Consider the following 26,982-nt stretch of genomic DNA (forward strand, 5'->3'; position numbering starts at 1 on the left):
GAACCTTTTTGGATAGGCTTATATAGGCCCTAGGGCCGATAGCCTAGTACCTACCTATGAACCTATGATGAGGAAGTGTACAGGGCTGAGGTAGAACAACTGATTACTTGGTGTGACAGTAACAGTTTAGCACTAAACATGAACAAAACACAGGAAATAATTGTGGAATACAGGAAAAACCACAAGGAACATTCTCCTGTAACCATTAACGGAGAAACAGTAGAGAGAGTGAGTAGCATGAAGTTTCTGGGGGTGCATATCAATGAGGACTTTTCCTTGTCTACTAATACAAATGTCATTGTCAAGAAGACACATCAGAAGCTAGACTTTTTGAGAAGATTGAGGAGAGCAAACATGCCATCAACAGTTCTCACAACCTTCTATAGCGGTACAATAGAAAGCATACTTACAAACAACTTCACAGTGTGGTGCGGAAGCTGCTCTATCTCTGAGTGCAAGGCTCTGCAGAGAGTGGTGAAGGCAGTCGAGAGGATCATCAAGACCACCCTACCAGACATTCATGACCTGCACATGTCCAGATGTCTAGGCAGGGCCAAAGGAATAATTAAGGACTGCACCCACCCTCCTCACAGACTGTTCGCGTACCTATCATCTGGCAAGCCCATCCATAGCATAAGATGTAGAACTATGAGATTCATCCCACAGGCCATCAGGCTGTTGTACTCTGGCAATAATCATGCTCCATGCTGACCATCTGGACCATCAGTTAAATGCGGAAGACCATCTCAAATTGTATAATAACTTGACTGCCTGTCTCAATCCAATATTATTGCATTACTCAGTAAGTCAAGCCAATTCACTGGTTATCAGGGGTAGTAGTAAGGCCATAGAAATATCTTATTATAGCGCAATATCTAATGTTAGTCTGTAACTCAGTCACAGTGCAATACTCATGAATGTCTCATTCTGGGCAATACTCAATGTAAGTCTTTAATGCAATGTCTTACCTCAGTACTGTGCAATACTCAATCAAGCAAAGAGACCACTGTATAATAAATGTTAAAGTGAGTTTAATTTATGTGCAATATTTGGATTATCTATCTAGAACATTATGGTATACAGTAAGTAGTTATTTTATTTATTTTATTTTATTTTACATTTGTTGACCGGGCTAGTCTAACTGGATATATGCCCATTTTCAATAGAGGCCCAGGGAGATAAGCTCCAAGACATGAATAAAATACAAATACAAATAACAAATTACAAACTACAAAAAGCAAAAAAAAAAAAAATTGTAAGAAAAAAAATAGCAAAAATAGTAAAAAAATATAATAAAGATAACCAAGCAATGGTAATATGTGCAGTAAGGCATAGAGGTTAGCACAGGGTTTGTAAAGAGGACAAGAGTCATAAACTAAAAAAAAAGAAAGGTACAGGGACTAAGTACATAGTGGAGAAAGGAAGTTAGTTGTGAAGTGATTTTACTAAGCATTTACTAGAAAAAAAGGTGTATAAGGAGAAGTGAAATGATGCCTAATAGGGAGACATGAGAGAAGTATAGTAAGAAGGAAGACGTAACAGTGGATAGTAAGCACAAGATAGGCAAGGTCAAGTATAAAGAGATAGATGGCTAGTCTGGTTTGGTACAGGGGCATAGCCAGTATGATTTGAGGTAAAGTTTAAGTCTATTTTTGAAGAGTGATAAGGAAGTAAGTGAGGAGAGGTCATTAGGGAGAAGATTCCAGGATTTACCTATAGTATAAGAGAAGACAGAATCCCCAGCCCTGTTATTAGATTTGAAGGTCTGTACAAGAAGTTTGTGTGAAGAGCGTAGAGACTTCAGATTTTTATAGGGGGTAATGAGGCTAGATAAACTAGGAGTATTAGAAGGTTTGTAAAGAATGTTGTGGGCAATGGTTGGTTGGTGAAATTTAATCAGGTGTTGTAGATCTAACCATCCTAGCTGATTTAGATTTATACAATGGTGTGTTCTAAATAGGTTTCCTGTTGCAAATCTTGCAATGTTATTATAGGATGATTCCAATTTGCTGAAGACAGTCTTGGATAGATTAGTAAAAATAGGAGAAGCGTAAAGGAGTGTTGAGATCAAATAAGTGTAAGCTATAGTAGTTTTGGCAGTAGGAGAAAGGAAGGGTTTAATCCTATAGAGAGTGCCGAATTTTTGTTGACAGTCTTTATAGTATTGTTGATACGGCTGTCGAGGTTCAGATTATTGTCGATGGTGACACCTAGAAGTTTAGTGGTAAAGTCTGGAGATATTATGGTACCATTGGTGGATGTTACAGAGAAATGAAGAGGAGAGGACTTTTGAGTAGGAGTGAAGAGGAGGAGTTTGGTTTTCTTTGAGTTCAGAAGAAGGCAACACTGAGTGAACCATTGTTCTACTATGTTGAATACCTTCTGGGTGAGAGAGTGAAGGTGACACCAAACGAGGAACCTTGTTTTGCAGAAACTATGCAAAGCAGCTACTTAAAATCTTAACGCTTTAATAAATCCACAAACAGAGCGTTTTCGCCACGGAACACCGTGGCTTCATCAGAGATAAAATCCTCAAATAAAATATACAATTTATATTAAATAAAACAGGAAGTGACAACATCTTACTTCCTGTAATACGGCAGCATAATTTTTATACAATATACAAATTCCATAAGAATATACCACAAACACGTAAAATGTGGTACATAACATGAACAATTAATCTCACCTAGCATACTTTAAGTTAATTGTATGGAGTTTAAATAAGCAGACCCATCCAAATTTTAAATTGTGATAAAACACATAGAAAGCGATTTTTATGGGATACAAATAAAAATATAAAAATGAAAATAAACCTACAACGTATCAACCTCAACTACCCAGCGAAGTAAACTAACTAAATTTTAAAAAGGTATATATACACATATATATTAATCCTAAACTACATGTGTTATTTTAATACATAAATACCTGGCTGAACCCTAAAGGTATAACTTCACCCTATATGTGCACAGGTTTACCTAACATTGGAATCTGGCCGGGGATTACCTAAGGTAGCTTCTCAATTTTAGAACAGGGGCAATGTTACAATTACTGTTAAGTCCAGGATGGCTGAATGCGTCCAGACGCAACTGCCACTCCAGCTCCCTGTTCTCCAAAATTAAGGAAAATGGTCCACCCCTTAGTTTTACAGGTACGTGGTCTATGGCCATAAATTGGAAGCTATGACCTGGGTTCAGGGCTATATGCTTAGCTAAAGCATTGTCGTCTCTGCTATTCCTAATTGCATATAAATGCTCGTACATTCTATCCCGAAGCCGTCTGTCAGTTTTCCCAATATAGAACCCTTGACAACAGTTGCACATAGCAATGTAGATGATTGATCTGCTCTCACAGTTAAGGGGAAACCTGATAACATACTTGGTGTCCCTTACTTGAAATGTCTCACCAACACGGGTGTTATTACAAAACTTACAAAATCCACATCTAGTCATTCCTCTCCTTTTATGGAAAGTCCCTTCGTGCACATCTCTTTGTAAAAGTTCCTTGAGATTATTGGACCTACTAAATATGAATCTAGGTTCACTGCCTAGTTTTTCAACTAGGAAGCCATTGGAAGAAATAAGGTGCCAGTTCTTCCTAATGATATCTAAAATACCTTGGGTATTCATACTATAAGTGGTAACAAAACTCAACGAGAAATCGCACTTTGACCTTGGAGGTGCCCTTATGATACTCGCCTCACTCACGTCAGGGATCATTTCCTGCCCTGTGTTGGTACCAGAGTCATTGTGTACTGCGTTTTGCTGGAAAAGTAAGGGTTTATAAAAGCCCTTCATCGTTTTAAACGTGACTTCCTCAATGAGTTCTACCAGCAGTTTATCGGGATACCCCCTGTTGGTGAACATTTCCCTCAGTAGAATACATTCCTTAGTAAAGTCCACCAAAGTACTGCACATTCTTCCTGCCCTCACCAGTTGTCCTTTTACAATAGACCTTTTTTGTTTGTGTGGGTGGAAACTGGTGAAGTGCAGGAAAGAATTGCAGTACGTAGGTTTCCTATACACCCAGGTCATAGCTTCCAATTTATGGCCATAGACCACGTACCTGTAAAACTAAGGGGTGGACCATTTTCCTTAATTTTGGAGAACAGGGAGCTGGAGTGGCAGTTGCGTCTGGACGCATTCAGCCATCCTGGACTTAACAGTAATTGTAACATTGCCCCTGTTCTAAAATTGAGAAGCTACCTTAGGTAATCCCCGGCCAGATTCCAATGTTAGGTAAACCTGTGCACATATAGGGTGAAGTTATACCTTTAGGGTTCAGCCAGGTATTTATGTATTAAAATAACACATGTAGTTTAGGATTAATATATATGTGTATATATACCTTTTTAAAATTTAGTTAGTTTATTTTGCTGGGTTGTTGAGGTTGAAATGTTGTAGGTTTACCTTTATTATTTATTTTTATTATTTTTATTTGTATCCCATAGAAAAAATCGTTTTCTATGTGTTTTATTACAATTTAAAACTTGCATGGGTCTGCTTATTTAAATTCCATACAATTAACTTAAAGTATGCTAGGTGAGATTAATTGTTCATGTTATGTACCACATTTTACGTGTTTGTGGTATATTCTTATGGAATTTGTATATTGTATAAAAATTATGCTGCCGTATTACAGGAAGTAAGATGTTGTCACTTCCTGTTTTATTTAATATAAATTGTATATTTTATTTGAGGATTTTATCTCTGATGAAGCCACGGTGTTCCGTGGCGAAAACGCTCTGTTTGTGGATTTATTAAAGCGTTAAGATTTTAAGTAGCTGCTTTGCGTAGTTTCTGCAAAACAAGGTTCCTCGTTTGGTGTCATTTGGTTTAGTTTTTTTGGTTTTGTGAGAGAGTGAAGGTCTTGGGAGGATGTGGCTGTGCATAGTAGTGTGGAGTCATCAGCATATTGTACGCAAGTGGCTTGGGGGATAGCTAGTTGATGGTCATTTATAAATATGGAGAAGAGAACAGGTCCTAGTATGGACCCCTGGGGGACACCTATGGTAACGGGTAGATGGGTGGATAGAGTGTTCATAGGTTCATAGGTTGGTACTAGGCTATCAGCCCTAGGGCCTATACAAGCCTAGCCATAACAATTCCCTGGCTATTTCTTCCCACATTATTTACTTTCCTGGACCCCTGTCTAGCAGGGCGACTGACGTGATCCCTGGGGTGAATTTCCTTTCTCCCATCCAGTCGTCAAGGTTCCTTTTGAAGAGGTCCAAAGAGGCACTCTGCTTGACATGTATGGGCAATCTATTCCAGAGTCTGGGGAGTCTCTGGGTCAGGAACCTATCCCTCCAGCATGTTTTGTTTATTGTGATGACAAGGTTTAGATCCCTGGAGCGTGTAGCTCTGAGGGATTGGGATTTCTTTAAGTGTAGCATGTCCAACAGCTCTGGGTTTGACATGGCCTTGTATGTTAAGCAGAGATCGCCTCTGAGTACGACAGAGTATAGCTGGAGTTTTTCAGCGTGGGGGATCTGCTTTAGGCCTGGGATTCTTTTAGTGAGGTATTTCTGAGGCCTTTCCAGTTGTTGCAGATGTCTTGAGAGGTACATACCAAATGGGGCGTTGTATTCTATAATGGGTCTAATGAGGGATGAGTACAGTGGGACAATGACCTCCTTTTTCTGGATGAAAAGCCCTTCGTGATGAGGTGTGCCACATAGAAGGATTTCCTGACTGTTGTGGCGATGTGGTTATCGAACGTGAGACCACTGTCCACCTGTGTCCCTAAGTCTCTTATCACACTTTCTGTGTTTAGTGTACTGCCACCTATATGGTAATTCATGGATACATGTTTTTTCCCAAAGGGATAACAATACATTTCTTGGCATTGAGCTTGAGCCCATGGCTCTGGCACCAAGCATCTGTTTCTGTAAGGCCCTTTTGTAGAGTATCCACATCATTTGGGATTCAATAATGGCTCCCAGTTTGCAGTCATCTGCAAACTTTGTTAGCCAGAGTCCCTTAGTGTTGACCTGTACTTCAGAGAAGTAGATGCCAAACAAGAGCGCCCCAGGACTGAACCCTGAGGTACTCCACTTGTCACTTGTCTGGAGCTGGATTTGGAGTCAGCTACTTTTATAGTGTGGGTTCTATCAGTAAGCCATTTAGCAACCCATTGGGTGACATAGGGATTAATGCCCAACTTAGTAAGTTTATCTATGATTCCAGAGTGGGGATGGTGTCAAAGGCCTTGGCAAGGTCTAGATAGGCTGTGTGGACCACCTTACCCTTGTCCATGGCTCTGGAGACTGATTCAAAGAAGTTAATCAGGTTCAGGAGACAAGATCGGCCCTTCACAAACCCAAACTGGGTGGGGTCCAGTGTTTGAAGGTTGCCAATGTCTTTGTTTATAAGTTCCATGATAATACGCTCCATGGCCTTGCAGATAAGGCTTGTCAGACTGATGGGACGGTAGTTTCCGGGATCCAAGGTGGATCCCCCCTTGTGGATTGGGATAACTGTAGCTCTACGCCACTCAGTGGGCACGAAACCTGAGGTGAGGCTATGATTAAACATGACACTTAGGTGAGGTGCCAGTTCATATTGTAGTTCATGTAGTACACAGCCCGGGATGTCATCTGGTCCCATGGATGCTGTATTCTTGGCTTTAAAGAGTGCGTTTTGTACCTGTGTGGCCGTTATTACGATATTATTATGTCATAGTACTGCTTGCTGTCGTTTGTCAAGGTAGGACTGGAACTATTTTATGGAAAGTGGGTCTAATGACAGAGATTTTAGTATGTTTATGAGAATCTGGTGGTTTACCATGTCAAATTCTTTAGACAGGTCAATAAATAGAGCAGAAGAAAGATTATTTAGGTTTCGCTGTTTGTTGATGTAATCAGTAAAGGAAAGGAGGGCAGTGGTAGTGCTGTGTGAGGGTCTGAAACCATGTTGACAGTTGGAAAGTAAATTGTTTTCAATTAAGTGGTGGAATAATTGCCTGTGGATACATTTCTCCATAATCTTAGCTAATGGAGAGAGTAGGGCAATAGTTTGATAGCTCAATGGAGAGTCCTCCTTTATGCAGGGGGATAACATGGGAGACTTTCCATAAGGTGGGGATGTGACTTTCGCTTATAGTTCTATTTATCAATATGGAAATAGGGTAGGCAATAGCATTGGAGGATAACTGTAGAAATTCAGAAGGCAGTTGGTCTGCTGAAGGACAGCATGGTTTCAGTTTATTCAAAAGGTTTTGAATAAGTTTGGTTGGGACTGGTTGGAACTAAAAAGGAGGGGGTGGTGTTGAGGTGTAAGAAGATAGTGTGAAGGTATTAGGTGATAGCTGACTAGCTAATGTTTGGATAGCATCTGTAAAGAAGGTGTTGAAGGTATTAGCTGTATGGATAGGGTTTTTCTGGTCTGAGTTTTGGGGGTTAGGTGTATTGGATTGACTTGGGTTGAGTAACTGCTTAATGCTAGTCCAGAATTTTTGTGATTTGTTGTGATTAGGTTGTTGAAATTGTAAATAATATTTTTTTTATCATTAGGTATGGCCTTCTTAGTGTCATTTCTAAGTTGTCTAAAGGTTTGTTGGTCAACAGGGTTTTTACTCATTCTCTTTGGCCCAATATTTATTTCTGTGCTGAATTTTATGTTTGGTTTCATTGGATAGCCACGAGGCAGAATTGGCCTTAATTCTAATAGATCTGGTTGGAGCGTGATGATTGAGAATGGAAAGGAAGGTAGTATTAAAGAAATTAACAGCTTCATCTAAAGGGAGGTGTTTTAAGGGAACCCAATTGCATGCTTAGTTCCATTTGAAATAAATCAGGGTTAAATTTATTTTTGAATCTAATACTTCTGATAGAGGTTAGAATAGGAGTGTTGGTTTTATGCCTGATAAAGTAGGTAAGTGAATGGTCACTTATATCATCAGGGAGGGTTCCAGAATTATAGTAGTGAGTATAATTGTTCATAAGAATCCAGTCTAGTAGGCTAGCTTTCTTGTTAGCTTTATTTATTATGGTGGGTGAGGTAATGGTTTGAGAAAAACCATGTAGGTTAATGTGGGAGGTAGGAAGGCTAGTACAATAGGGATTCCAATCCAAGTTTATATCGCCTAGGATTATGGTTTCTTGAGGCAGGTGTTGGGATACACAGGAAAGGATATTTTCCATGGTGGCTATGTTATTTCCAGGGGGCAGACAGATACAGATAATGTAGATTGATTTGGCATAGTTAAGTTAAAGTTTAGAGATAAGAATTTCAGTATGGGAATCTAGAGGTAGTTAGCAGTTGTATGTGGTTAAATGTAATCCTGATTTGAATAAAATAGCAACCCCTCCACCTTTCTTAGCTACTCTATCAGTTCTTAGGGTATTATATCCTGGTGGGATAATTTCATTATCCTTGATACTAGGTTTTAGCCATGTTTCTGTTAGGCAGATAATGTCAAATGAGTATACTTGTAGGAGAGCATGGAGTTGAGTTACTTTGTTGTTAATACTACGTATATTTAGATGAGCTAGTAGGAGGGAGTTAGGTGGTTTAGCGAGGGGGTAACTGGTTGATTGATTATGGTTTTGGAGAGAGATAGAGGTTGCTGTAGAGCCTGGGTTAGGATGAATATCACTGTCCTTTAATGAGAGGAGCTGTCCTAGATAGCTTAGGTTAGGGAGCTTGCTGTATGGAAATAATAGTCTCTTGAGATGTTGTGAATTATATTTAATATGTAATGTTCTATGATACTTAGCAAGTAGGTAGCTGGGTGAGCATATTATGTTTGCATGGTTATGTAGGTATGGTAAGGGTTGAGAGTTAGTATGTTGATTGGGGTAGTCAGTGTATGGCTATATAGGGTGTTCATATGAGGAAAGTAAATAGGCAAAGGTTAAAAGTGGTAGTGATACAAGAGTAAAGCAGAGTGGAATCTGAGAAGGGATGGTAGGATTAGCCATTGGGAAGGATTGGCTATTTGTTAGAAATATATTTAGAGATGGAAGTGTTTAAGCTGAGAGTGTGTAGAGATATGAAGGTGTGGTGAGTATGGAGTGGAGTGGTAAAGAGATGGGAAGATAAGAGAAAAATGGCCAATTGGAAATGTGTAGAGGTTAATGAGAAGAGGAAGGGGTGTAGTTAGAAAGTATAAGAGTAGGACCCCTGGGGTGGGTGGGAATTGGGGGTAGGGAGGGAGCGGAGTGAGCCCGCAGGGCAAACGGAGCGGGTAGAAACAAAGAGAAAGGAAGAAGGCAGGACTGAGAAGAAACAATCAGTGATTAAGTAAGTGAGATCAGACATAAGGAAAGTAAGGAGGATGTAGCACTTGTTTGGTGTAACTGTTAGTAAGGTAAGAACAGAGAGAGTCAGAGAGATAGGAGGCTAGTGGCAGGGAATTAATGGGTTGTTAGGAGAGGATTCAGTATATGGTAACTTAGGGGATAGGTGGATACTTAAGCAAGATAGGTATGTGCTGCCACCTAGTGGAGAAACAGTAGAAGACAAGAGCACTTAGAGCAGAGTAGGGAAAGGTAACAAGTACTGTAAGGGCCTAATAATGGGGTAAAAAAGTCCACAGAAGGCTGCTAGCAGTGGAACGCAGAGGTGAATACAACACAGACTGGTTACAATGACTTGCCCTGGGATACATACACTTTAGGTCAATGTCATTGGACAAGCAAAGGAAGTTGAGAGAACAGTGGAAGATCCCTGCATAGAGCTTCTTTGTATTAATGTCTTGTTGCTATATGTAGTAATGTCTTGTTGTATTAAGTCTATGAGATATATGCATATTTGAGTCCGGAGATACGTCATTTCATTCAGTTTTTGCAGTTGTGTCAGTCTGAATGACAATAAAGTTTACTATGACTTTGACAGAGGACTCTTCCTGCTGTTGAACAGTAATTCTGAGGTCTGACCCTTATCTCTTACCCATGGATGCATGCTGGGGCTGAGACATATGCAGTGGGAGTCACGGGCTATTGACAACCATATAAAAGTCTGCATATCTAACCTAGAAGGAGATGAAATAATCCTCCTTATAATGTAAAAGCCATACTAACCTCAGATCTGTGGAATCAGGCACAGTAACTGGATCCACTCCCCCTAAGACAAAAATGGGTGAACCAAGGAGGGTATCTTTGAAGTGGAAAGGTGAAAAGCTTTGAGGATAGGATTGGTGCCAAAGACTTGAAGGCCGAAGCCTCTGACACTGATAAGGGTGCCACATAAAACAGCTTTGACGAAGATGCCAAAGTCCCGGCATTGAGTCATTGGTCTGGAAACAACCCCGGGTCAAAAAGTCTCATAGATGAGTGTGTTGCATGGATCTCTCATATACCAAGCCAGAGAATGTGGTCAGTACCAAAGAAACAGACTTTGCTTTCCAGGATTAGTTCTGTAGCCACTGGTGCTTAAACACAAGCAAAGGAAGGAGCTAATATAGGGGATGCCAGGCCAGTCCTATTCACACTACATACCGAAGGGGATGAGAAGACTCCAATCTCTATCTACATCTTGAGAAAGGCCCATGTCATGTGATTCAGATCAGCTTCAAATGTGTTTCTGTAAGACCTAAAGGATCATAATGAAGAAGCTGAAGGAGGTTGAGAGGGATTCAAAATAACTCTTTCTCTCTCTCTCTCTCTCTCTCTCTCCAGTGAAGTCCTGCTCAAGAATCTTTTTGGCAGTTTGTTGAGGATGATTATCAGCTCCAACAATTCTGGAGCTACAGACAGTAAATGTGTCAGAGTTGATGTAGAGGTTGATTCAGACCTGAGGACTTTCAGAACCGAGGACAGATCTGAATCCTCAGATCTTCTGTTTTGAGATTCAGTTTCTTTAGTTCAGTGAGTATGCTTAGGGTTGCCGGCTGTCTGGGTTTTGACCAGACTGTGCGGTTTTCTGACAAATTGTCCGGTTACCAATTTCATTCAAAACCGGACACGTGAAGTCTGGGTTTTGTGCCACTGCCAAGTTTGTTTTTACCGATGTAGTCTAGAAGAATTAATTTTACGTACGCATAGAAATGCATCAGTCTGCACTTCCTGCCCTACCCCTAATGGCTAACACTAATCCACGCCTGCGTGGCAGTGAATGACTTTCCAGTGCCTGACAGAGAGCCCGTGAAAAATACACTGACGCTATACATAATAAAAGCATGACCAAAATTGTCCCACATGCCTGCCCTCCAGAACCTCCCCCTTCCTCACTCATGACAGCCAGTCTGCAGTCTTAAGAAGAGGGAAATCTAGCTACAAATAGGGACACTTTAAATGTTGCTCTTACAAACTTAGAAAAATGATAGCTGGATCCGGAACAAAAGAACGCTTGTGTTTTTTGTGTGATAATCACATTTAGTAGATACAGAAACGTTAGTCTGAAAAAAATAATTGCTTTTTTGAAAATCTATTGTTGCCAGTCTAGAAATATTGTAGAAAAGTGGATACTGTCACTACTAAGCACTTAGTTAAACTCTGCTTGGACGTGTATAGTTGCTTAACTGCTGGTTACATTAAACGGGTGACGTGACATTAGAGCTAAAGAGTTTATTTCATGTTTGTTTACTTCCTGTTTAGATATACGAGTTAGCAATTGCTTCAGTATGCTTAATCAGATCAGTCATTGCTGGCTGCTGCAGATTTCCCCAAGCGCATGTTCTTTGCTTGTTGCCTTTTCAGATGTCCAGATGGGCCACTTTTTTAACACTGTTGGCCATACCAAGTGCATGTCTGAGCTTCACCTAACCGGGCTACCCCCAAGGCTCATGCATTTGTAAAATTCGAGCTGCTTTATCGTTTCCTATAACAGTAAGGTGTTTCAGCTTAAAAATAACAGGTTCATGCATCTTGTAGAGGGAACTTGGGAAATATTATCTGTCCTAAACTCTCAACATATTTGTCATTTTCCATGTCTTTTCACGGGACACAGATACTTACTTCATACTAATTATTTGAACTACAAGAATGTACTGTAATTGTGGAAATTGTTTAGCATGGGAATTGATTATGTGCAACAGTCTGATTCCTGTTTGTTGAATGGGAATTTATTTATAATACATTTTTTTAACTTGTAAACTAGCAGGAGATACTTACTGTCTTTGGTGTAAATGTCCAAAAATATATATAGGGAAAACTAAAAGAGAGGTAAAGAGAGTTTTTGGATTTGGGTGATATAAGAAGTTGTATGGGTAATAGTCCAGTGGCCCGTCACTTTATCTCACAATAACAGCATGAATTAACTAACAGATGTCAAATTTATGGTACTTATGCAGACTCCACAAAATCCGAGAGTAGATTTAAAGAGTTGGCTTCATAAAAAGAGGTATATTTTAGTTTGAAATACCAGGCATGCATACCAAAAGTTTTAAATGCTGACATTAATTGGATTTGGTTGCTTTTACATAAGTTTTTTGAGATGGTATTATTAAATAATTGATCATTTATTTAAATGTTTTAGAAGATGATTGGATTTGTCCACCTGGAAGGCTTGCAAGCCAATGTGCCAATGAGTTTTAATGTTTTATGAATAAATGAAGTAAATCGGCTGAAAGCAGGCATCCGGAACAGAAAAAGAGGGCACTCCCATCAGCTGATGTCACAGTGAGGTCACAAAATGGGTGGGGTATAAATGGGAGAGGGGGTGGGAATGGGTGGGGTCACGGGTGATGCAAGGGATGTGACCTTAGTCCGGTTTTAGCCACAAAGAAAGATGGCAACCCTAAGTATGCTTCTCCTTATCTATTTTTTTAGCCTTCTCAGCAGCTGTATCTGGAGGTAATAGCCCTTTGTTTATCAATTTGTTTCTCCTGTTAGAAAGGGCTCTCAGCCCAAAGGCCTTATTAATAAGGCAATCCAACAGAAGATGCTCCACTCCCAAGCACACCACACATAACTTGTGGGTGTCTTCAGGTGGGATTTTATGGCCACATTTCTGGCACTTTGTAACACTATTTTTTCTCTTTCTTTGTCCATAATGTTAAGCACTTGACAAAGGCCCACACACAAACCAAGGAAGTTCCACAATGACAAAAATATGCACCAGTCAAATGCCAAACTACCTAAATGCTAACTATTAAAAAAGCACACTAAGTATTAAACTAATGTTTTCAAGAACTTTTTAAAAAAAAACTAAAAGTGGGAGAGGTGGGAACTGTGCAACACCAAGAAGTTAAAAGAATTATGAAAGGCTTCCCCGACAGAAATATAGGGGCTTATTAGAAATATGGCCGCAGAAAAGTGCACAGATGATGAAAAAAAATAAAAACACAGTGGTGACTAACTCGATTTGAGGTATACACACACACACACACACACACACACACACACACACACACACACACACACACACACACACACACACACACTAGGACATGATGGGAAAATAATTCTTAAAGGGGCTCAAGACTAGAGCACTAGTTTGGTCAGGTTTATTCCAACAAGCGGCTTGAGGACCCATAAATTGGAACAGATGGACAGAATGAATAGGCTGTGCTTTATCAGGAGGGTAGGTATTGCATTACTGAAAGGTTGCTAGCTAGGAATGAAGATGATGACAAGGGGTGTTGTATGCCCTCAAAAAACGTGAGTTGGTTTATCCCAGATGGTTGCCCTTATGAAAGATCTAAGGTATCACTAGGTGATTAGAATATAGAACTGAGGTCTTTAGATGTAGAAGAAGGAACATGTAGGTTTTGACTTAGTGGGGTAGAGTTGTGTTTTCCCCCCTAGATATTGTAGACAGATGGGTTTAGTGGATTACTTTAGTGGAGACCAGTAAATGAGGAAGAGAGTAAATAAACCTTTTATTCATATAGACACCAAGTTTGGTCTAGAATAGATAAAATATTGCTGAGTGGGGAATATGCACATTCAGGTGAAGATTATTTGGTGGGCATTTATTACTGTTGGACTAGGATCTGGAGCAAGTGCTCTTGGAGTTTGAGTGTTCTTCTACTATAGGGTGACACTGGCATTTTCCCATAAATAAATTAAATGGGAAACAGTTTAATGGATGGTTAAAGGTGAAAATACAAGCTGGGCTATTTAACCTAAGTGATTATTTGGGGGAAGAGTGGGAGAACTTTAAAAACAGTTTAATGTTTTCATTGATTTAAAAAATTAAGCAGGACCAGACGTAAGAAAAGAAGAGGTTTACAACCACTCAGCAATTAGTAATTAGACTTCAGTACAGGCTCGCTGACCTTTCTCAAAAAGAACAGATTGAGTTACATAAGAATAAAGGTCAAATGTTAGAGTATCTAAACAGAAAGCTCCAGTTTGCATAAGGGCATGATAAATCAGATGCATTTTGAGAAAACTCCTAGATCAATCACAGCCCTGGTCTGTGGGCTTACACAGCACCAAATTGAGAGGCCACTGTTCAGATTAAGAATGATAAGGGAGAAATAGTTTGGATACCAGATTAAGTATCAGAGGTTGTTAGAGAATATTATAAGGAGTTGTATATGAGTAGAAAGTCTTGGAATTGGATAATCAAATGAAATGGGGAATTTTATGGCATGTTTGGGGATCCCAAGACTAAATTAAAGTGTTTAGGATGAAATGATTCAAACGTTTGGCTGAGGGAAATCAGGGGATTGTAAAACTTAATGAATACAAATCACCATGCTCTGAAGAGTATCCTTTGACACTTTGGCAATGGGGAAAGGTTGTCATTGCCTATTTGGTGAATTTATTTAATACAATTTGAGAGAGAGAAGATATACCTCTGTCTGAGAAAGATTCCTTCATTTCAGTAATTCCCAAGGGAGGAAAAGATCCACTCTGGCCATTCTCCTACAGGGTCATTTCAATTTTAAGTCATGATTATAAAGAATCTGTGATGCCTTGGGTAAAAATAATTGCATTTTTGCTACAGGATCTAACACATTTGCATCAGTGTAGGTCTGCAGCAGGATGTCAGACTTTTGATAATATACTGAAGACTTTGCTGATAATTCAGGATGCTCATATAACTAAGTACCCATTAATGGTACTGGCTCAAGATGTAGGGATGGCATTTGACACAGGTGAATAGAGATTTCCTTTTAGATTGATGGTAATGATGGTTTTTCCAGAAGAGTAAACTGGGTTGCTGTGAAGGTTATATGAGGGCATGAAGGGTAAAGTAAAAATAGAGGCTAAGCTGTCAGATCTGATAATATTGTCTAAGGTACAATACAGGGTTGCCTATTTGTTTGAAATTTGTTTGCAGCCCTTGGCACTTTGGATTAGAAGTTCATTTATAGCATCCCCAATCACCATCTTCATTCCCAGCCAAAAGCCCTTTAATAGAGCCTACTTACCCACCTGATCAAGTAGTTTTCAATGTCCAACAGGAGCATCTCTTAGATGTTAGCAAGAGTGCTCCCTCTTTCTTTTCACATATACAGATAGCCCCAGAACATCTTAAAATTTCAAGTCTATGCTGAAGATATACTGTTGACCTTTACTGATCCTCAGAAGAATTTGAATTTACTTTCTGATATGTTGTGAAAATATAGCCAGATGTCAAGGTGAAGGGAAAATGCTAAAACGGTATAGGTGTTAAAGCTGAATTATGCACTATCTGAAAGACAGATAGATAAATAAATGCCTATATCTTTAGGAGCAGGAGTTCATGAAATATTTGTGGATATATCTGAAAGACTTATTGATAATGTAGTAGTTTCTAAAACTTTTTTGATAAATGGAAGACACTATTCTTAGAAACTGACAATTGAATAATAGCTCTGCATATGTTTATAGCACCCCAATTTCTTTATTCAGCACAGGCATTCTCAAGTCTGTTACATCCCCAGGAGGATTGAACCCAGTGGTTCTTTTAACTCCACCCAGTCAGCCCATTCATTCTGTTGTCTCTGGAGCCAGGGATTCCTGGTAAGGTGAGAGGCATATGTCCCCTTTGTTCCTTCCAGGGAATCGCTAATGAGCTAAGCAGTCCGCAGAGAGGGTCAGGGAGTAGGGAGAGGTCCAGCCTTGCTGGTCCTGCAGGGAAGCCTACCCACTCCCACAGTGAAGCACCGCCTTCTTCCTAGCTTGGCTATAATTGCCCTTCATGGGTTCACCTCAGCTAGCAATGTGGTTGCACATAGCAGCATGGGTTTGGTAGACTCAGGATCCATGGGGTAGACAATGCTTCCACTATGTGTCATCCATGTGGTGATTCAAACGCATTTACCTTCTTCACCACAAGATGCATTTGATGGCAGTGGCTGCTGACTCCCATCTTCTTCTGTCGCCCCTACAAGTGCTTACCTCAGGGAATTAATTGTAAAATAAACCAGTCTATAGAAATTTGTTTAATGGGAGGAGACATGAGCTACAGTAATGTCATTAGTTTTAATGTTGCCCAAGAAATTTGGGGGACTAAGGGTACCTGACGTAAATAGATATATGGAAACAGTGCAGAAGATAAGTGTGGCTGTGAGATATTCAGCAATATGGAAGAATACATTCAGGACTAAGTTAGAGGTAGATAGTAAGATGGATCTGATTGGGAATTTTGCCAGTTGAGGGTTCATATCACATTTTGAAAACCAGTTTAAGTGGTGATTTTCAGCAAAGGAAGAAGGAGCTTGATACAGATTATCACTTCAACAACATGCAAGTGCAGTGATATTATTAATCAGAATAGTATGTGGAGGTGGAAATGGAGGGATACTATAGTGAGATTCTGTTATTATTTTGTGGAAAATGAAAATTTGAAGGATTGGGAGGAAATTAAGCAGTACTGTGAGTTAAGTCAGGGGGACAGAGTGGACTACTTAATGTTAAGAATAGAGTTGCAGAATTGGTCTGCATTGGTAGAGTGGAGAGAACAAGCGAAGGAAAGGAACATTGTGTCCAAGGGGGATGCTTGGTTAAATTAAAAAGGAGGTGCAGCAAAAGGAGGCTATAAAGGTTGGGGAAACATGAAGCAGGGCCCTTGGGTTTACTTCTACAGAGGTGATATTGGGGAAAGTGTGTACCTTGATAAAGTGTTCAATGTAGGTTAGGCATTCCAAGATATTTGCATGGTACTGTCTTCACAAATATTATTTTTACTCCAAATTGACTAGTAAAAGTGTTTTAATTCTGGAACTCTGAATGCTGGAGATGCAAAACAGGAGACAGAGGTACTTGGCCGCATAGATTTCGGTACTATCTCAGCTGTTACAATGGGTGTTAGATATAGAACTGTCATCTACCCTTTACTTTATATGTATTCTGCAAGACTGAAAAACATTATAACATTCTCAACAGTTACTTTTGATTTTGATCATAGTTGTTTTTCTTTCGGCTTTTCCCAGTTAGGGGTTGCCACAGCAGAACTCTGGTCCGCTAATGATTGGCAGTCGATTTTTATGGTGCCGAGGTGCTAGCCCGATGCCCAACCTTCAACAAAGGCATGCCCATTCATGCATGTCTTTCGAACGCCACTTGACCGTGGGCAGGACCCGCAGACTCCACACAGAAGGCGCTCCAGCCGAGAATCGAACGGGAGCAGTTGATTTTGATCATAGTATAAAAGGTAATTGCAAAGAACTAGAAGAACAGTGAAGATCCTAAACTGCAAGAGTTAAGGAGAATGGTACAGGAGGTTGCAGAAGCAGAGGGGTATGACCTCCTTAATATGGGTAGATTAAATATATTAAGAAGTGGAATTCATGATTTAAATATGTGGAGATACTGTAGAGGGGAATAGGAAGTTTGTAGAGTCTGAGGAAATAAGCTTTTACTGGTGTGCAAATATCTGATACTTAAAAGTTATGGGATCTCAAAATCCTTAAGTTGGGAAAGGGACATTGTAATAACATTTCATTCTCTTTCTTTTTGAGTTGTTTTCCTCTTGGGTATGGGAGGATCCAGAGCAAGTTTGCTGTAGAGAGTGGGGTGGCATTGATATGTTTAAACTGTTGAGTTTGTTTTATAGCAGATAAATTTTGTTTGGTTTTGGACTTAATGTTAAGCTTGTCATTTGTAAATTTGTAATAGCATATATCGATTCTTGGTTTAGTGCAATGGATTTTATCACTAAATAAAATTTTATATGATAAAAGTGCTGCATATTGTTGCCTCTCTTTCAGATGGTACGTTGGAACCATATTATGCTCCTCCACATGTAGCATGTCATTGAAAAACTGCTGGAGTATCTTTGAGGTAGATGCCTGGAATACACCTATCATGACCCCCTCTGAATGCTGAAAGGTCCCTGTAGCCAATATTCTCAGAGCTACACATACCTTGGAGTCAGCAGGGATGGGTAGCCCATGCAACCCAAGAGCCTGAGTATGAGAGTGGCACATGTCAACCACCACCACTTCTGCCCCAGGGTACTGGTCCACTATATCTGTGTTATGGAAGATATTGTATTTTAGGCATGGACAGCTGATCTGGTGGTTCTGCAGGAAATGGCACACGCTTCCATGGCTTCCACTGGCAGGACAGCCTCCTACATATATGTATCTGGTAAAGAGGTTGCCACACTGAACATATTTCATGGTTTCTCTTTCTCTCTGTTTCTCATACCTCCAGGATTTTTTTTGCAGTCAGAACTCTAGTGGTTATGCTTCATCAAGCAAAATTCATACATTTCAGAATTGAACCATTATATTGTATACCTTCTGTTGCGTTTGCCATGGTTCTCATTTCAATGATGTCCTTTTCCATGTCAGTATAGGACCATTTTCACAGTCTGCTGGCCATGGCATTCTGCAGCCTAGAGAGATCACTCTAAGTGCATTTCTGAATCACCACCATCTGCTCAAAACCTCTCATTGCAATTTTACTTACCATGACACAGTATTTGTTTTTGAATCCTAAGGAGGTTCTGAAAGGTTCCAGGCAAAATGAGTGTTTACAGTAACAGTCCCTGTAATCAAAAGCCATCTGATTTCATTTTAAAAAGTGAATTTATAACAATTTCTTTGCGGTAACCATATTACAAAATTAAGTATAGACTAAATGATTTGCTGAAAAAGTCAAGCTGCTTTCATAAAAAAAGAAAAACTTTTTTTGAAACTTCCTACAAAGTGACAGTATTATTTAGTTTCACAGAACTTGTAATAGATTCTGCGCTACATAATGATGTTATCAAAACAAACTACAAGTGATAGAGATACAAATTCAGGATGCATGAAAGAGCTGAAGATAAAAGTAGTAATTTATAAAAGCTCCAAAATGACTTTAGGTTGTTTGATAGTTGTGCAATGACAAAGATATACAATGTATGAAAAATCACTCAGCAGAATAAGTGTGAACATCAAGAATTGTGTTAATCTTGCCTTAACAGAAGACTATATAATTATTGTTCCACAACACTGAAAAATTAAGATGAGCAGCATTACTTTCTTATGAACCAAAACACGGAATTACAGATGCTTGTCACTGGACTAGCAGAAAAGATGTGTTTTTGATCTTTGCACCAATCTTATGTAGAATAAAGAACAGGGCTCAAAACTTTCTTCTAGTTGGACAAGGCTAACAATCAGGAGGAGGAGAAGAAATGTGCTTTGGAGCTGATATCTCAAGGCTATCCATCTGAGTGTGTTAGGAGTCCTGTGGGTCTAAGTCTGTCATAGTAGCCACCTCTGGGCTTTCATACAGGTTATTTTTAATAGAAACTGTTATGCAGAATTGCTGTTAGAGATAACAAATAAATCTGAATTCATAGCTTCTGCATTTTTCTCACTGGCAAAAATCAACTTTTTACAACTGTTCTCAAAACAGTAGCCCAGTTCACAAAAACATTCTTGCATTGTCCACCTACAGGATATTTCCAGGCTTCCACAAAAGTGACATGAATACCCTTTTTCAACATATTCAGCATTTAGAAAGCAAAGCAGGTCAGCATTGGTCTAAAGGATTTTGAAAGATCAAAAAAAAACCTGAAAAAGCAACCCAATGGCAAGCTGGTGTTCAGTAATGCCAAATCGTTTCTTCTATAATATGATAGCTTTGTGCCAGATTACTGAGGATGCCTATGCGTCTCTTTCTATCCTCAAAATCTTGTGACAATTCAGTTTCGTCTTGCAACAGTTGCAGCTTATACTGCAGACAGGGCATTCCAGTATTTAAGAAGGAAAAGCTGCTCCAAATGGTCAGTTAATGTATTTCCACATATTTTGTTTGACCAAAAGGCTGTTCCATAAAGTTTCATAAACCTAGAGATGACTGTTATCAATGCAGGCAAAATTAGTGCTAAAATGTAGATTCCATGGCTACTCGAAGATGATCTAGCTCTTGCGGATACCATATATCTGGTCTGTCTACAAAATTTTAGGCTTCTTCTTCATGTGCTGTATGTCCACCCTTAATATAATTCTCAGAAATTCTCTTGCAGTATATATTTACTGTTGACAGAGACTATAGAAGTGTTGGAAGTAAGAAATCAAATTTTCTTGAGGAAGAAAAGCTATCATCAGAAAAGTATCTAGAAAGCATCCTAGAAAAAAATATCTCATGAGAAGGAATGAGAATTAATTTTTTAGATTTAATGTGAAGACTCAGTTGTTGAGAAGATTCACAGTGAACTTTAAAGCTGACAAAGTGTCTTGGCTAGTAGATGATGAGGTCAGGCAATCATCAGAGTAAGGGAACAGATGTATTTCTTGAAATCTGCAATGAAGTATGACTAAAGCAAGGCACTCTGTGAAGACTCTTGGGATGGTAAACAGAAATCAAAGATTAAAGCAATAAATTGAAAATGTAATCACAAGGCAGAGAACCTTAAAAAGCATGTGTATTTTTTGTGAATGGGTAAGTGAAGATAAGCATCTTTCAGGTCCAAGGTGACTTAGGAATACCTGAGAGAGGACAGGAGAGCTTGTTTTGTCAACATTGTAAATTTGCGGACGTGAAGTAAAATTTTCAGTTTGGAAAGGTCATTCTGAAGAAAGGGTATCATCAAAATCTGATGCATAATATGTGGTGAAAGATATTTGTGAAGCATAATGCAATCCTTCCAGGTCAAATTCTGAAAAAAAAATTCTTCTTCAGAAGAAGGAACTCTCTTCCCCCTGATAAGAGTGAAACAGGAGGAAGGTGTGAAACATGGCTGAAATGACTGGATGGCTTTAAATCACCCTTATGCAAAGTTAAACCAATCTGTCTGAGTCCCTTTTTGATAAAAAGTAGGAGAAGGAGCCAATGCTTTGTGTTTTAAATGCACTTTTTAAGAGCATCCAGATATATGGTCTTTGGGATTGAAGCCATAGGCTAGATCTCCATTAGCAACCTGACAATGTTTTCCCTCCCTAGTACTTCATGTATGTCTCCTTCATCACAGGATAATATGTGATTTTTCCTGCCCCACAGAATTTGCCAGATGACCTGTTGTGCAAGAGTAATGGGCCACAGCAACCTCTGAAAGGGACATACAGGAGGGCTCTAGAGAAACCGACTGATGTTTAGAAGGTAACATAAACAACAAAAAACAAACAAAAAAAACAAGTAATCTCCGTGGTATCCCCAAAGTCTCAAAACAACTCACTAGACAAGTATAGTGGGTCCAAAAACAAAACACTATAAGAAACTTCTCTGTGTGGAAGATTTTCAGTCCATATATCTCTAGTTAATCACTCTATATTAATCAGATCAGACAATAGTAGTAAAAGTAGCAAACTTAAACTCGTCTTAAGTAAAAAAAATAATAATAAAAAATATATAATTGTGCAGAATTACTAAGTATTCAAAAGTAATCCAAGCAAGACAGGCAATCTGTTTCCAGTCGGAAATCCTTTATTAAGTACACAGACAAGCGAGCCAAGCAAGACAAAAATAGAGTAATGGTTTCCTCACAAGCTTTCTAAATATATATATATATATATATATATATATATATATATATATATATATATATATATATATATATATATATATATATACACATACTTTTTATCAGGCAAGGGAGTGGTTTATTGTGCTGTAAAACAAAGTGTAATTGGTACACATGTTAAACTCACATCCCTTCCCCCATCAGTGTGACATTCTGCCCTCCTTAATAGCTGTCATAATAATATAACCCTTATGTACTTTAAATAAAATTTATAATGATGTGGTATCTCTTATTTAACCAGATTATTACGTCTGTGATTTTATCCAAGACAATATACTACATGGTCAAAAATATATCAACCTTAGTCCATTTGGCAATCAAAAAAATATATATAAATATGTACATATACACTTTGCATGTAAAAAATCAATTGTAAAAATCATATTCTATTTTCATAACCTATTGTTAAGAAAGATCGCTTTCTTCCTTCTAGACTTCTTCAGGTCTGTGTACAAAAACCCTAAAAACTATCTGTACAAATATTATTGTATAGTTAGTATTGTTATTACACATAATTTTGAATGAAGTGGAAAAAATACAACTAATTTAAAATGGTTTTCGAAACCAACTGGTAGAATAAAATAAAATAAAATTAGCCATGTAAACAATGTGGCAATTTTCTAAGTTCCAGTACACTTTTAATTGAACAGTAGTAGTTTAGTCCAGGCTTGAATGTGATGCATTCTAGGTGGGCAAGACTGTAAATAAACTCAAGCGTAGGATTTCATGTCATCTGTCAGAAATCTGCTCTGGATATAAAAATAATGCACTAGCCAAACACCTTTCTCTTCATAAAAGACACACAGGTTTTAAGTTCCAAATCCTGGATCGCATAGACATGGGTGATCTTGAAGAAGACATCCAGAATATTCTGGAGAAACATGAACTCATGTGACAATTAAAGCTGAACTCTTTTAGGAAGCCTGGACTAAACTACTACTGTTCAATTAAAAGTGTACTGGAACTTAAAAAATTGTTTACATGACTACTTTTATTTTATTTTATTTTATTCTACCAGTTGGTTTTAAATACCATTTTAAATCAGTTGTAATTTAAGTGTATATTTTGTTTCCATCATCATACATTTTTTATTATTATTTTTTCTTTTTCTGGTTCTCTTTTTTCCACTTCATTCAAAATGATCTGTAATAACAATACTAATTATACAATAATATTTTTATAGATAGTTTTTAGGGTTTTTGTACACAGACCTGAAGAAGTCTAGAAGGACGAAAGTGATCTTTGTTAACAATAGGTTATGAAAATATAATATGATTTTTACAATTGATTTTTTACATGCAAAGTGTATATGTATATATTTATATATTTTTTTGATTGCCAAATGGACTAAGGTTGATATATTTCCAGCCATGTAGTATATTGTCTTGGACACAGACTTTATAGATACTTCTTTCGGCTTTTTCCGGTTAGAGGTCACCACAGCGGAACTCTGGTCCGCTAATGATTGGCAGTAGATTTTTATGGTGCAAAATTGCCAGCCGGACTCCCAACCTTCAAAGAAGGCACACCCATTTCACGCACACACCTACCTGCATGTCTTTAGACGTCACTCGACCATGGGGAGGACATGCAGACTCCACACAGAAGGCACTCCAGCCGAGAATCGAAAGGGAAGACCACTTGCTGTGAGGCGACAATGCTAACTGCTGCGCCACCACTTAAATAAGAGGTACCGCATCATTATAAATTTTATTTAAAATACATAAGGGTTATATTATGACAGCTACTAAGTAGGGCAGGACCAGCCTGAATGTCAAACTGATGGGGGAAGAGATGTGAAGTTAACATGTGTACCAATAACACTTTGTTTTACAGCACATTAAACCACTCCCTTGCCTGATAAAAAGTATATATATATATATATATATATATATATATATATATATATATATATATATATATTTATACATATATATACATATATATATTTAGAAAGCTTGTGAGGAAACTATTACTCTATTTCTGTTTTACTTGGATCGCTTGTCTGTGTACTTAATAAAAGATTTTTGACTGGAAACAGACTGCCTGCCTTGCTTGGATTATTTTGGAGTATTTAGTAATTCTGTACAATTATATTTTTTTTTTATTATTATTATTTTTTTTTTACTAAAGACGAGTTTAAGTTTGCTACTTCTACTACTATTGTCTGATCTGATTAATATACAGTGATTAACTAGAGATATATGGACTGAAAATTTTCCACACAGAGAAGTATCTCACACGGTTTTGTTGAAGGTAACATAAACACTTCACTGGAGCTTTTAGTTCAGATCACATAAATGAGGCAGACATAAAGGTTCCATCACTTACTTCTCTTGTCAGCTTCTTCTTTCTCTTGGTCTGAAGGAGAAGGTCCATCACTAGTGAATCAGTCAACATGGCAGCTTATGCTACATGCATCAAACATCTGTTTTTGCTAAACATAGCGAGGGATTTAGGTAACTAGGAAATGACTTAACATTGTATCCCTCACCCTGACAAGCAACAAAACTAGAATGAGAGCCCTTATATGGGATTTTGCGCCGACAAATACATTAGCTGTTTCTGACAGACATATGATAAAATTTTATATATATTTCTAGATAAAAAAGAAGGGTCTCCAATGGAATACTTATATGCCTGAAGTCTCAGTAGCTAAAGCCAACTGCTGGTACTACAAAACACAAAGCTGATGAAAGTCTGCATGAGTGTATTAATGGCAAGAAAGTTCAAAGTTTTGGCAAGTCCATACAGTCCTCTTATACTAGCATAGCCTCCAGTACTAAGGGTGGACATACAGCACATGAAGGAGGAGTCTGAAACTTTGCAGACTGGCTGGATGTACTATATCCTTCATAGGATATGTCCCATATTGTAATGGCTCCTACAACAGTGACCTATTAAAGAACATCTACAGTGACCAGGGCCTGAGAACAGAAAGACCCATCACATGCGGGCTCACCACAGGAAGCATATCTCTCAATTGTCCATATATTTGCTTCATATTTAAGCTCCTCATAAAATTTGTGGTTTTCTGGAAATTCACTGAGAATCAAAGTCACTAAACAATGGCATACATTTGGGTTTCAAAGTTCATATCCCTCAGAAAATGCAAAATCTTGTTATTCTTGCAACTTTAAATATTGGTCCCTAGTTTGGGGCCTTTATATCCCTATTATTTCAGGCTTTGTTTAGATTTCTTGCAATAAGAGGCTGAAAAGTATGACAGGAAATGTTTGCTAAAGTTTTCTCTTTGCCTTTAATTCGCAAACAGTAATAAGCATGCTTAATTCATATGTGTTAATGCACTGATTCACTGTTAGAAATTACATGCCATTTCCACACCTCTCTGTGGTGCAACACCCCATTATTACAACTTCAATAGATGGACACCGCCAAATACTGATGAAAGTGAGGCAGTGTACCTTCCTAACTTGGAGATATCAGTGCTGTTTAGTGGGTCCTAACCTTTTTACATTTAACTTTGACAGAGTAAGCTTGGTTATGAACTTTGGCTGAACTAATGATCTGGCTCAAAGTACAATGCTTACATCTCAGTAATCACTAGTTCCATGAAAGCCTGTTCATTTAGCAGTCATTTTCTGACTTGACCTTCCATTTGGAGGAATGGTAATGTAAACAGACTCAGCAAGGTGGATGAGTTTCTCAGTGATATATTTTCCTAATATATGATCAGTAGAAAAATAGCAGATTAAATCAATACATCAGCAGTTGCCAGAAACTGTTTCACACCATGTGGTATCACACACTTACAGACATTGGGTGTGAACAAAGGGATTGGCTAAGATAGCCTTAGTCCCATGGGTCCATGATACTGTAAAGGAAAATGAGACCTACAAATACGGCATATGGCAGAGAACAATGGCTGGAAGGCTAAATAGTCTTTGTTAAAACTGTGAAGGAGAGTAAAGATTTCAAGCACAGTGAAGTACTGAAATGCTCTATAAAGGTCAGATTTAATAATGCTTTTTTTAATATGTATGGAATCACTAGTACAGCAATGACAAAACACATGGATAGCAGCTGGGTATGAACTTACTTGTAATAAAATACTATTTTTGTGAATATGTCTAACATAATTAAGAAGTATATTGACATCAAAATTCAGATCAAAACACCAGAATATAAAAAATAAGAAAAAAAATACATTTCCTAGAGAATGATGCAGAAAATAATAGCTTTATCAATGAACTGTAACATCTGTTGCTATTAAAATGTCTGTACCTATTCGCTGTTTATATTCTTGAAGCTTTATCTTTGCCTGCTTTGCATTTTTATGTCCTTCCTCCACCTGCTGCACTAGATCTCTCATATCTTTTTCTTCTTGAAGGCGTTTTTCTGCATACTGTCGCATTAGCTCTGCTGTCTGGAATTACAGTAAAAACTATATAAAGCATTTCATCAAACAAAATCTATATATAAAGAAAAATACATTTTTAACCAACAGATAGAGGCATGAGCTCCATTATTCAAATGTGGAGCTTATCCCAATGACCTTTGCAAGCTAAAGTATCGTAGTATGCTTTTTGTCGTAAAATATACTTTATTGTAGTAACTGTGTATACCTGCATGCTAAAATCTTCTGCTGCTACATGTCTCAGACTTTTCTGCAAATTCTGTAAGTGTAATAAGCATTAGTTGCAAAGACAGACATGTTTACATATGCCAGAGTTAATTTCAGCCCTGTTGAACTGTTTGCTGTTCTCAGTGTCCCTAAGTTAATTTAGACACACAAATGCATTTTAATTTATTTTTATTTATTTTTTTTGTTTAATGGGTAACACTAGACACAACCACCTCTTCTGCAGGTGATATGAGATCAGTGGTTTAGTTGCATGACTTGCTTAACTGCAATGTATGTTTGTGATGGCTAAGGGACTCGAACTGGACTTATCAGGATTAAGAAGTTCAGCCAGTCCTGGTATGAAATCAGAATATGAAAACATCAACTTGGAGATCAGTATTAAAATGCAGTGCATGCTACTAAATTATTCACAGTTTCCAGAATAAAGTTCATCATTTACAGAAGTAAATATATTTTTCCAGATCATGACTTCATCGTTAGACTTAATGTAGTATAGAAGTTACACGGTTCATATAGCAAAATTAACTGCAACTGTATTCCTGAGCTGCCAATAAATGGTATAAAATTAAAGAGCAACCCCAAAGTATAGTCAGA

The 26,982-nt window shown here is 38.2% G+C and overlaps 1 protein-coding gene across 1 annotated transcript in view; it reads right to left on the reverse strand.

Moving 5' to 3' along the window:
* Positions 1–26,982, reverse strand: part of CFAP99 (cilia and flagella associated protein 99) — a 1,556,346-nt gene that overhangs the window by 415,419 nt on the left and 1,113,945 nt on the right. The window contains exon 12 of the mRNA XM_044062893.1: positions 26,028–26,169. Coding sequence (XP_043918828.1) covers positions 26,028–26,169 — 142 coding nt within the window. The remainder of the gene's footprint in view (positions 1–26,027; positions 26,170–26,982) is intronic.

This window comes from Protopterus annectens, chromosome 2.part1 (genome assembly GCF_019279795.1).
Source record: "Protopterus annectens isolate FY-2018-M chromosome 2.part1, PAN1.0, whole genome shotgun sequence".
NCBI lineage: Eukaryota > Metazoa > Chordata > Ceratodontiformes > Protopteridae > Protopterus > Protopterus annectens.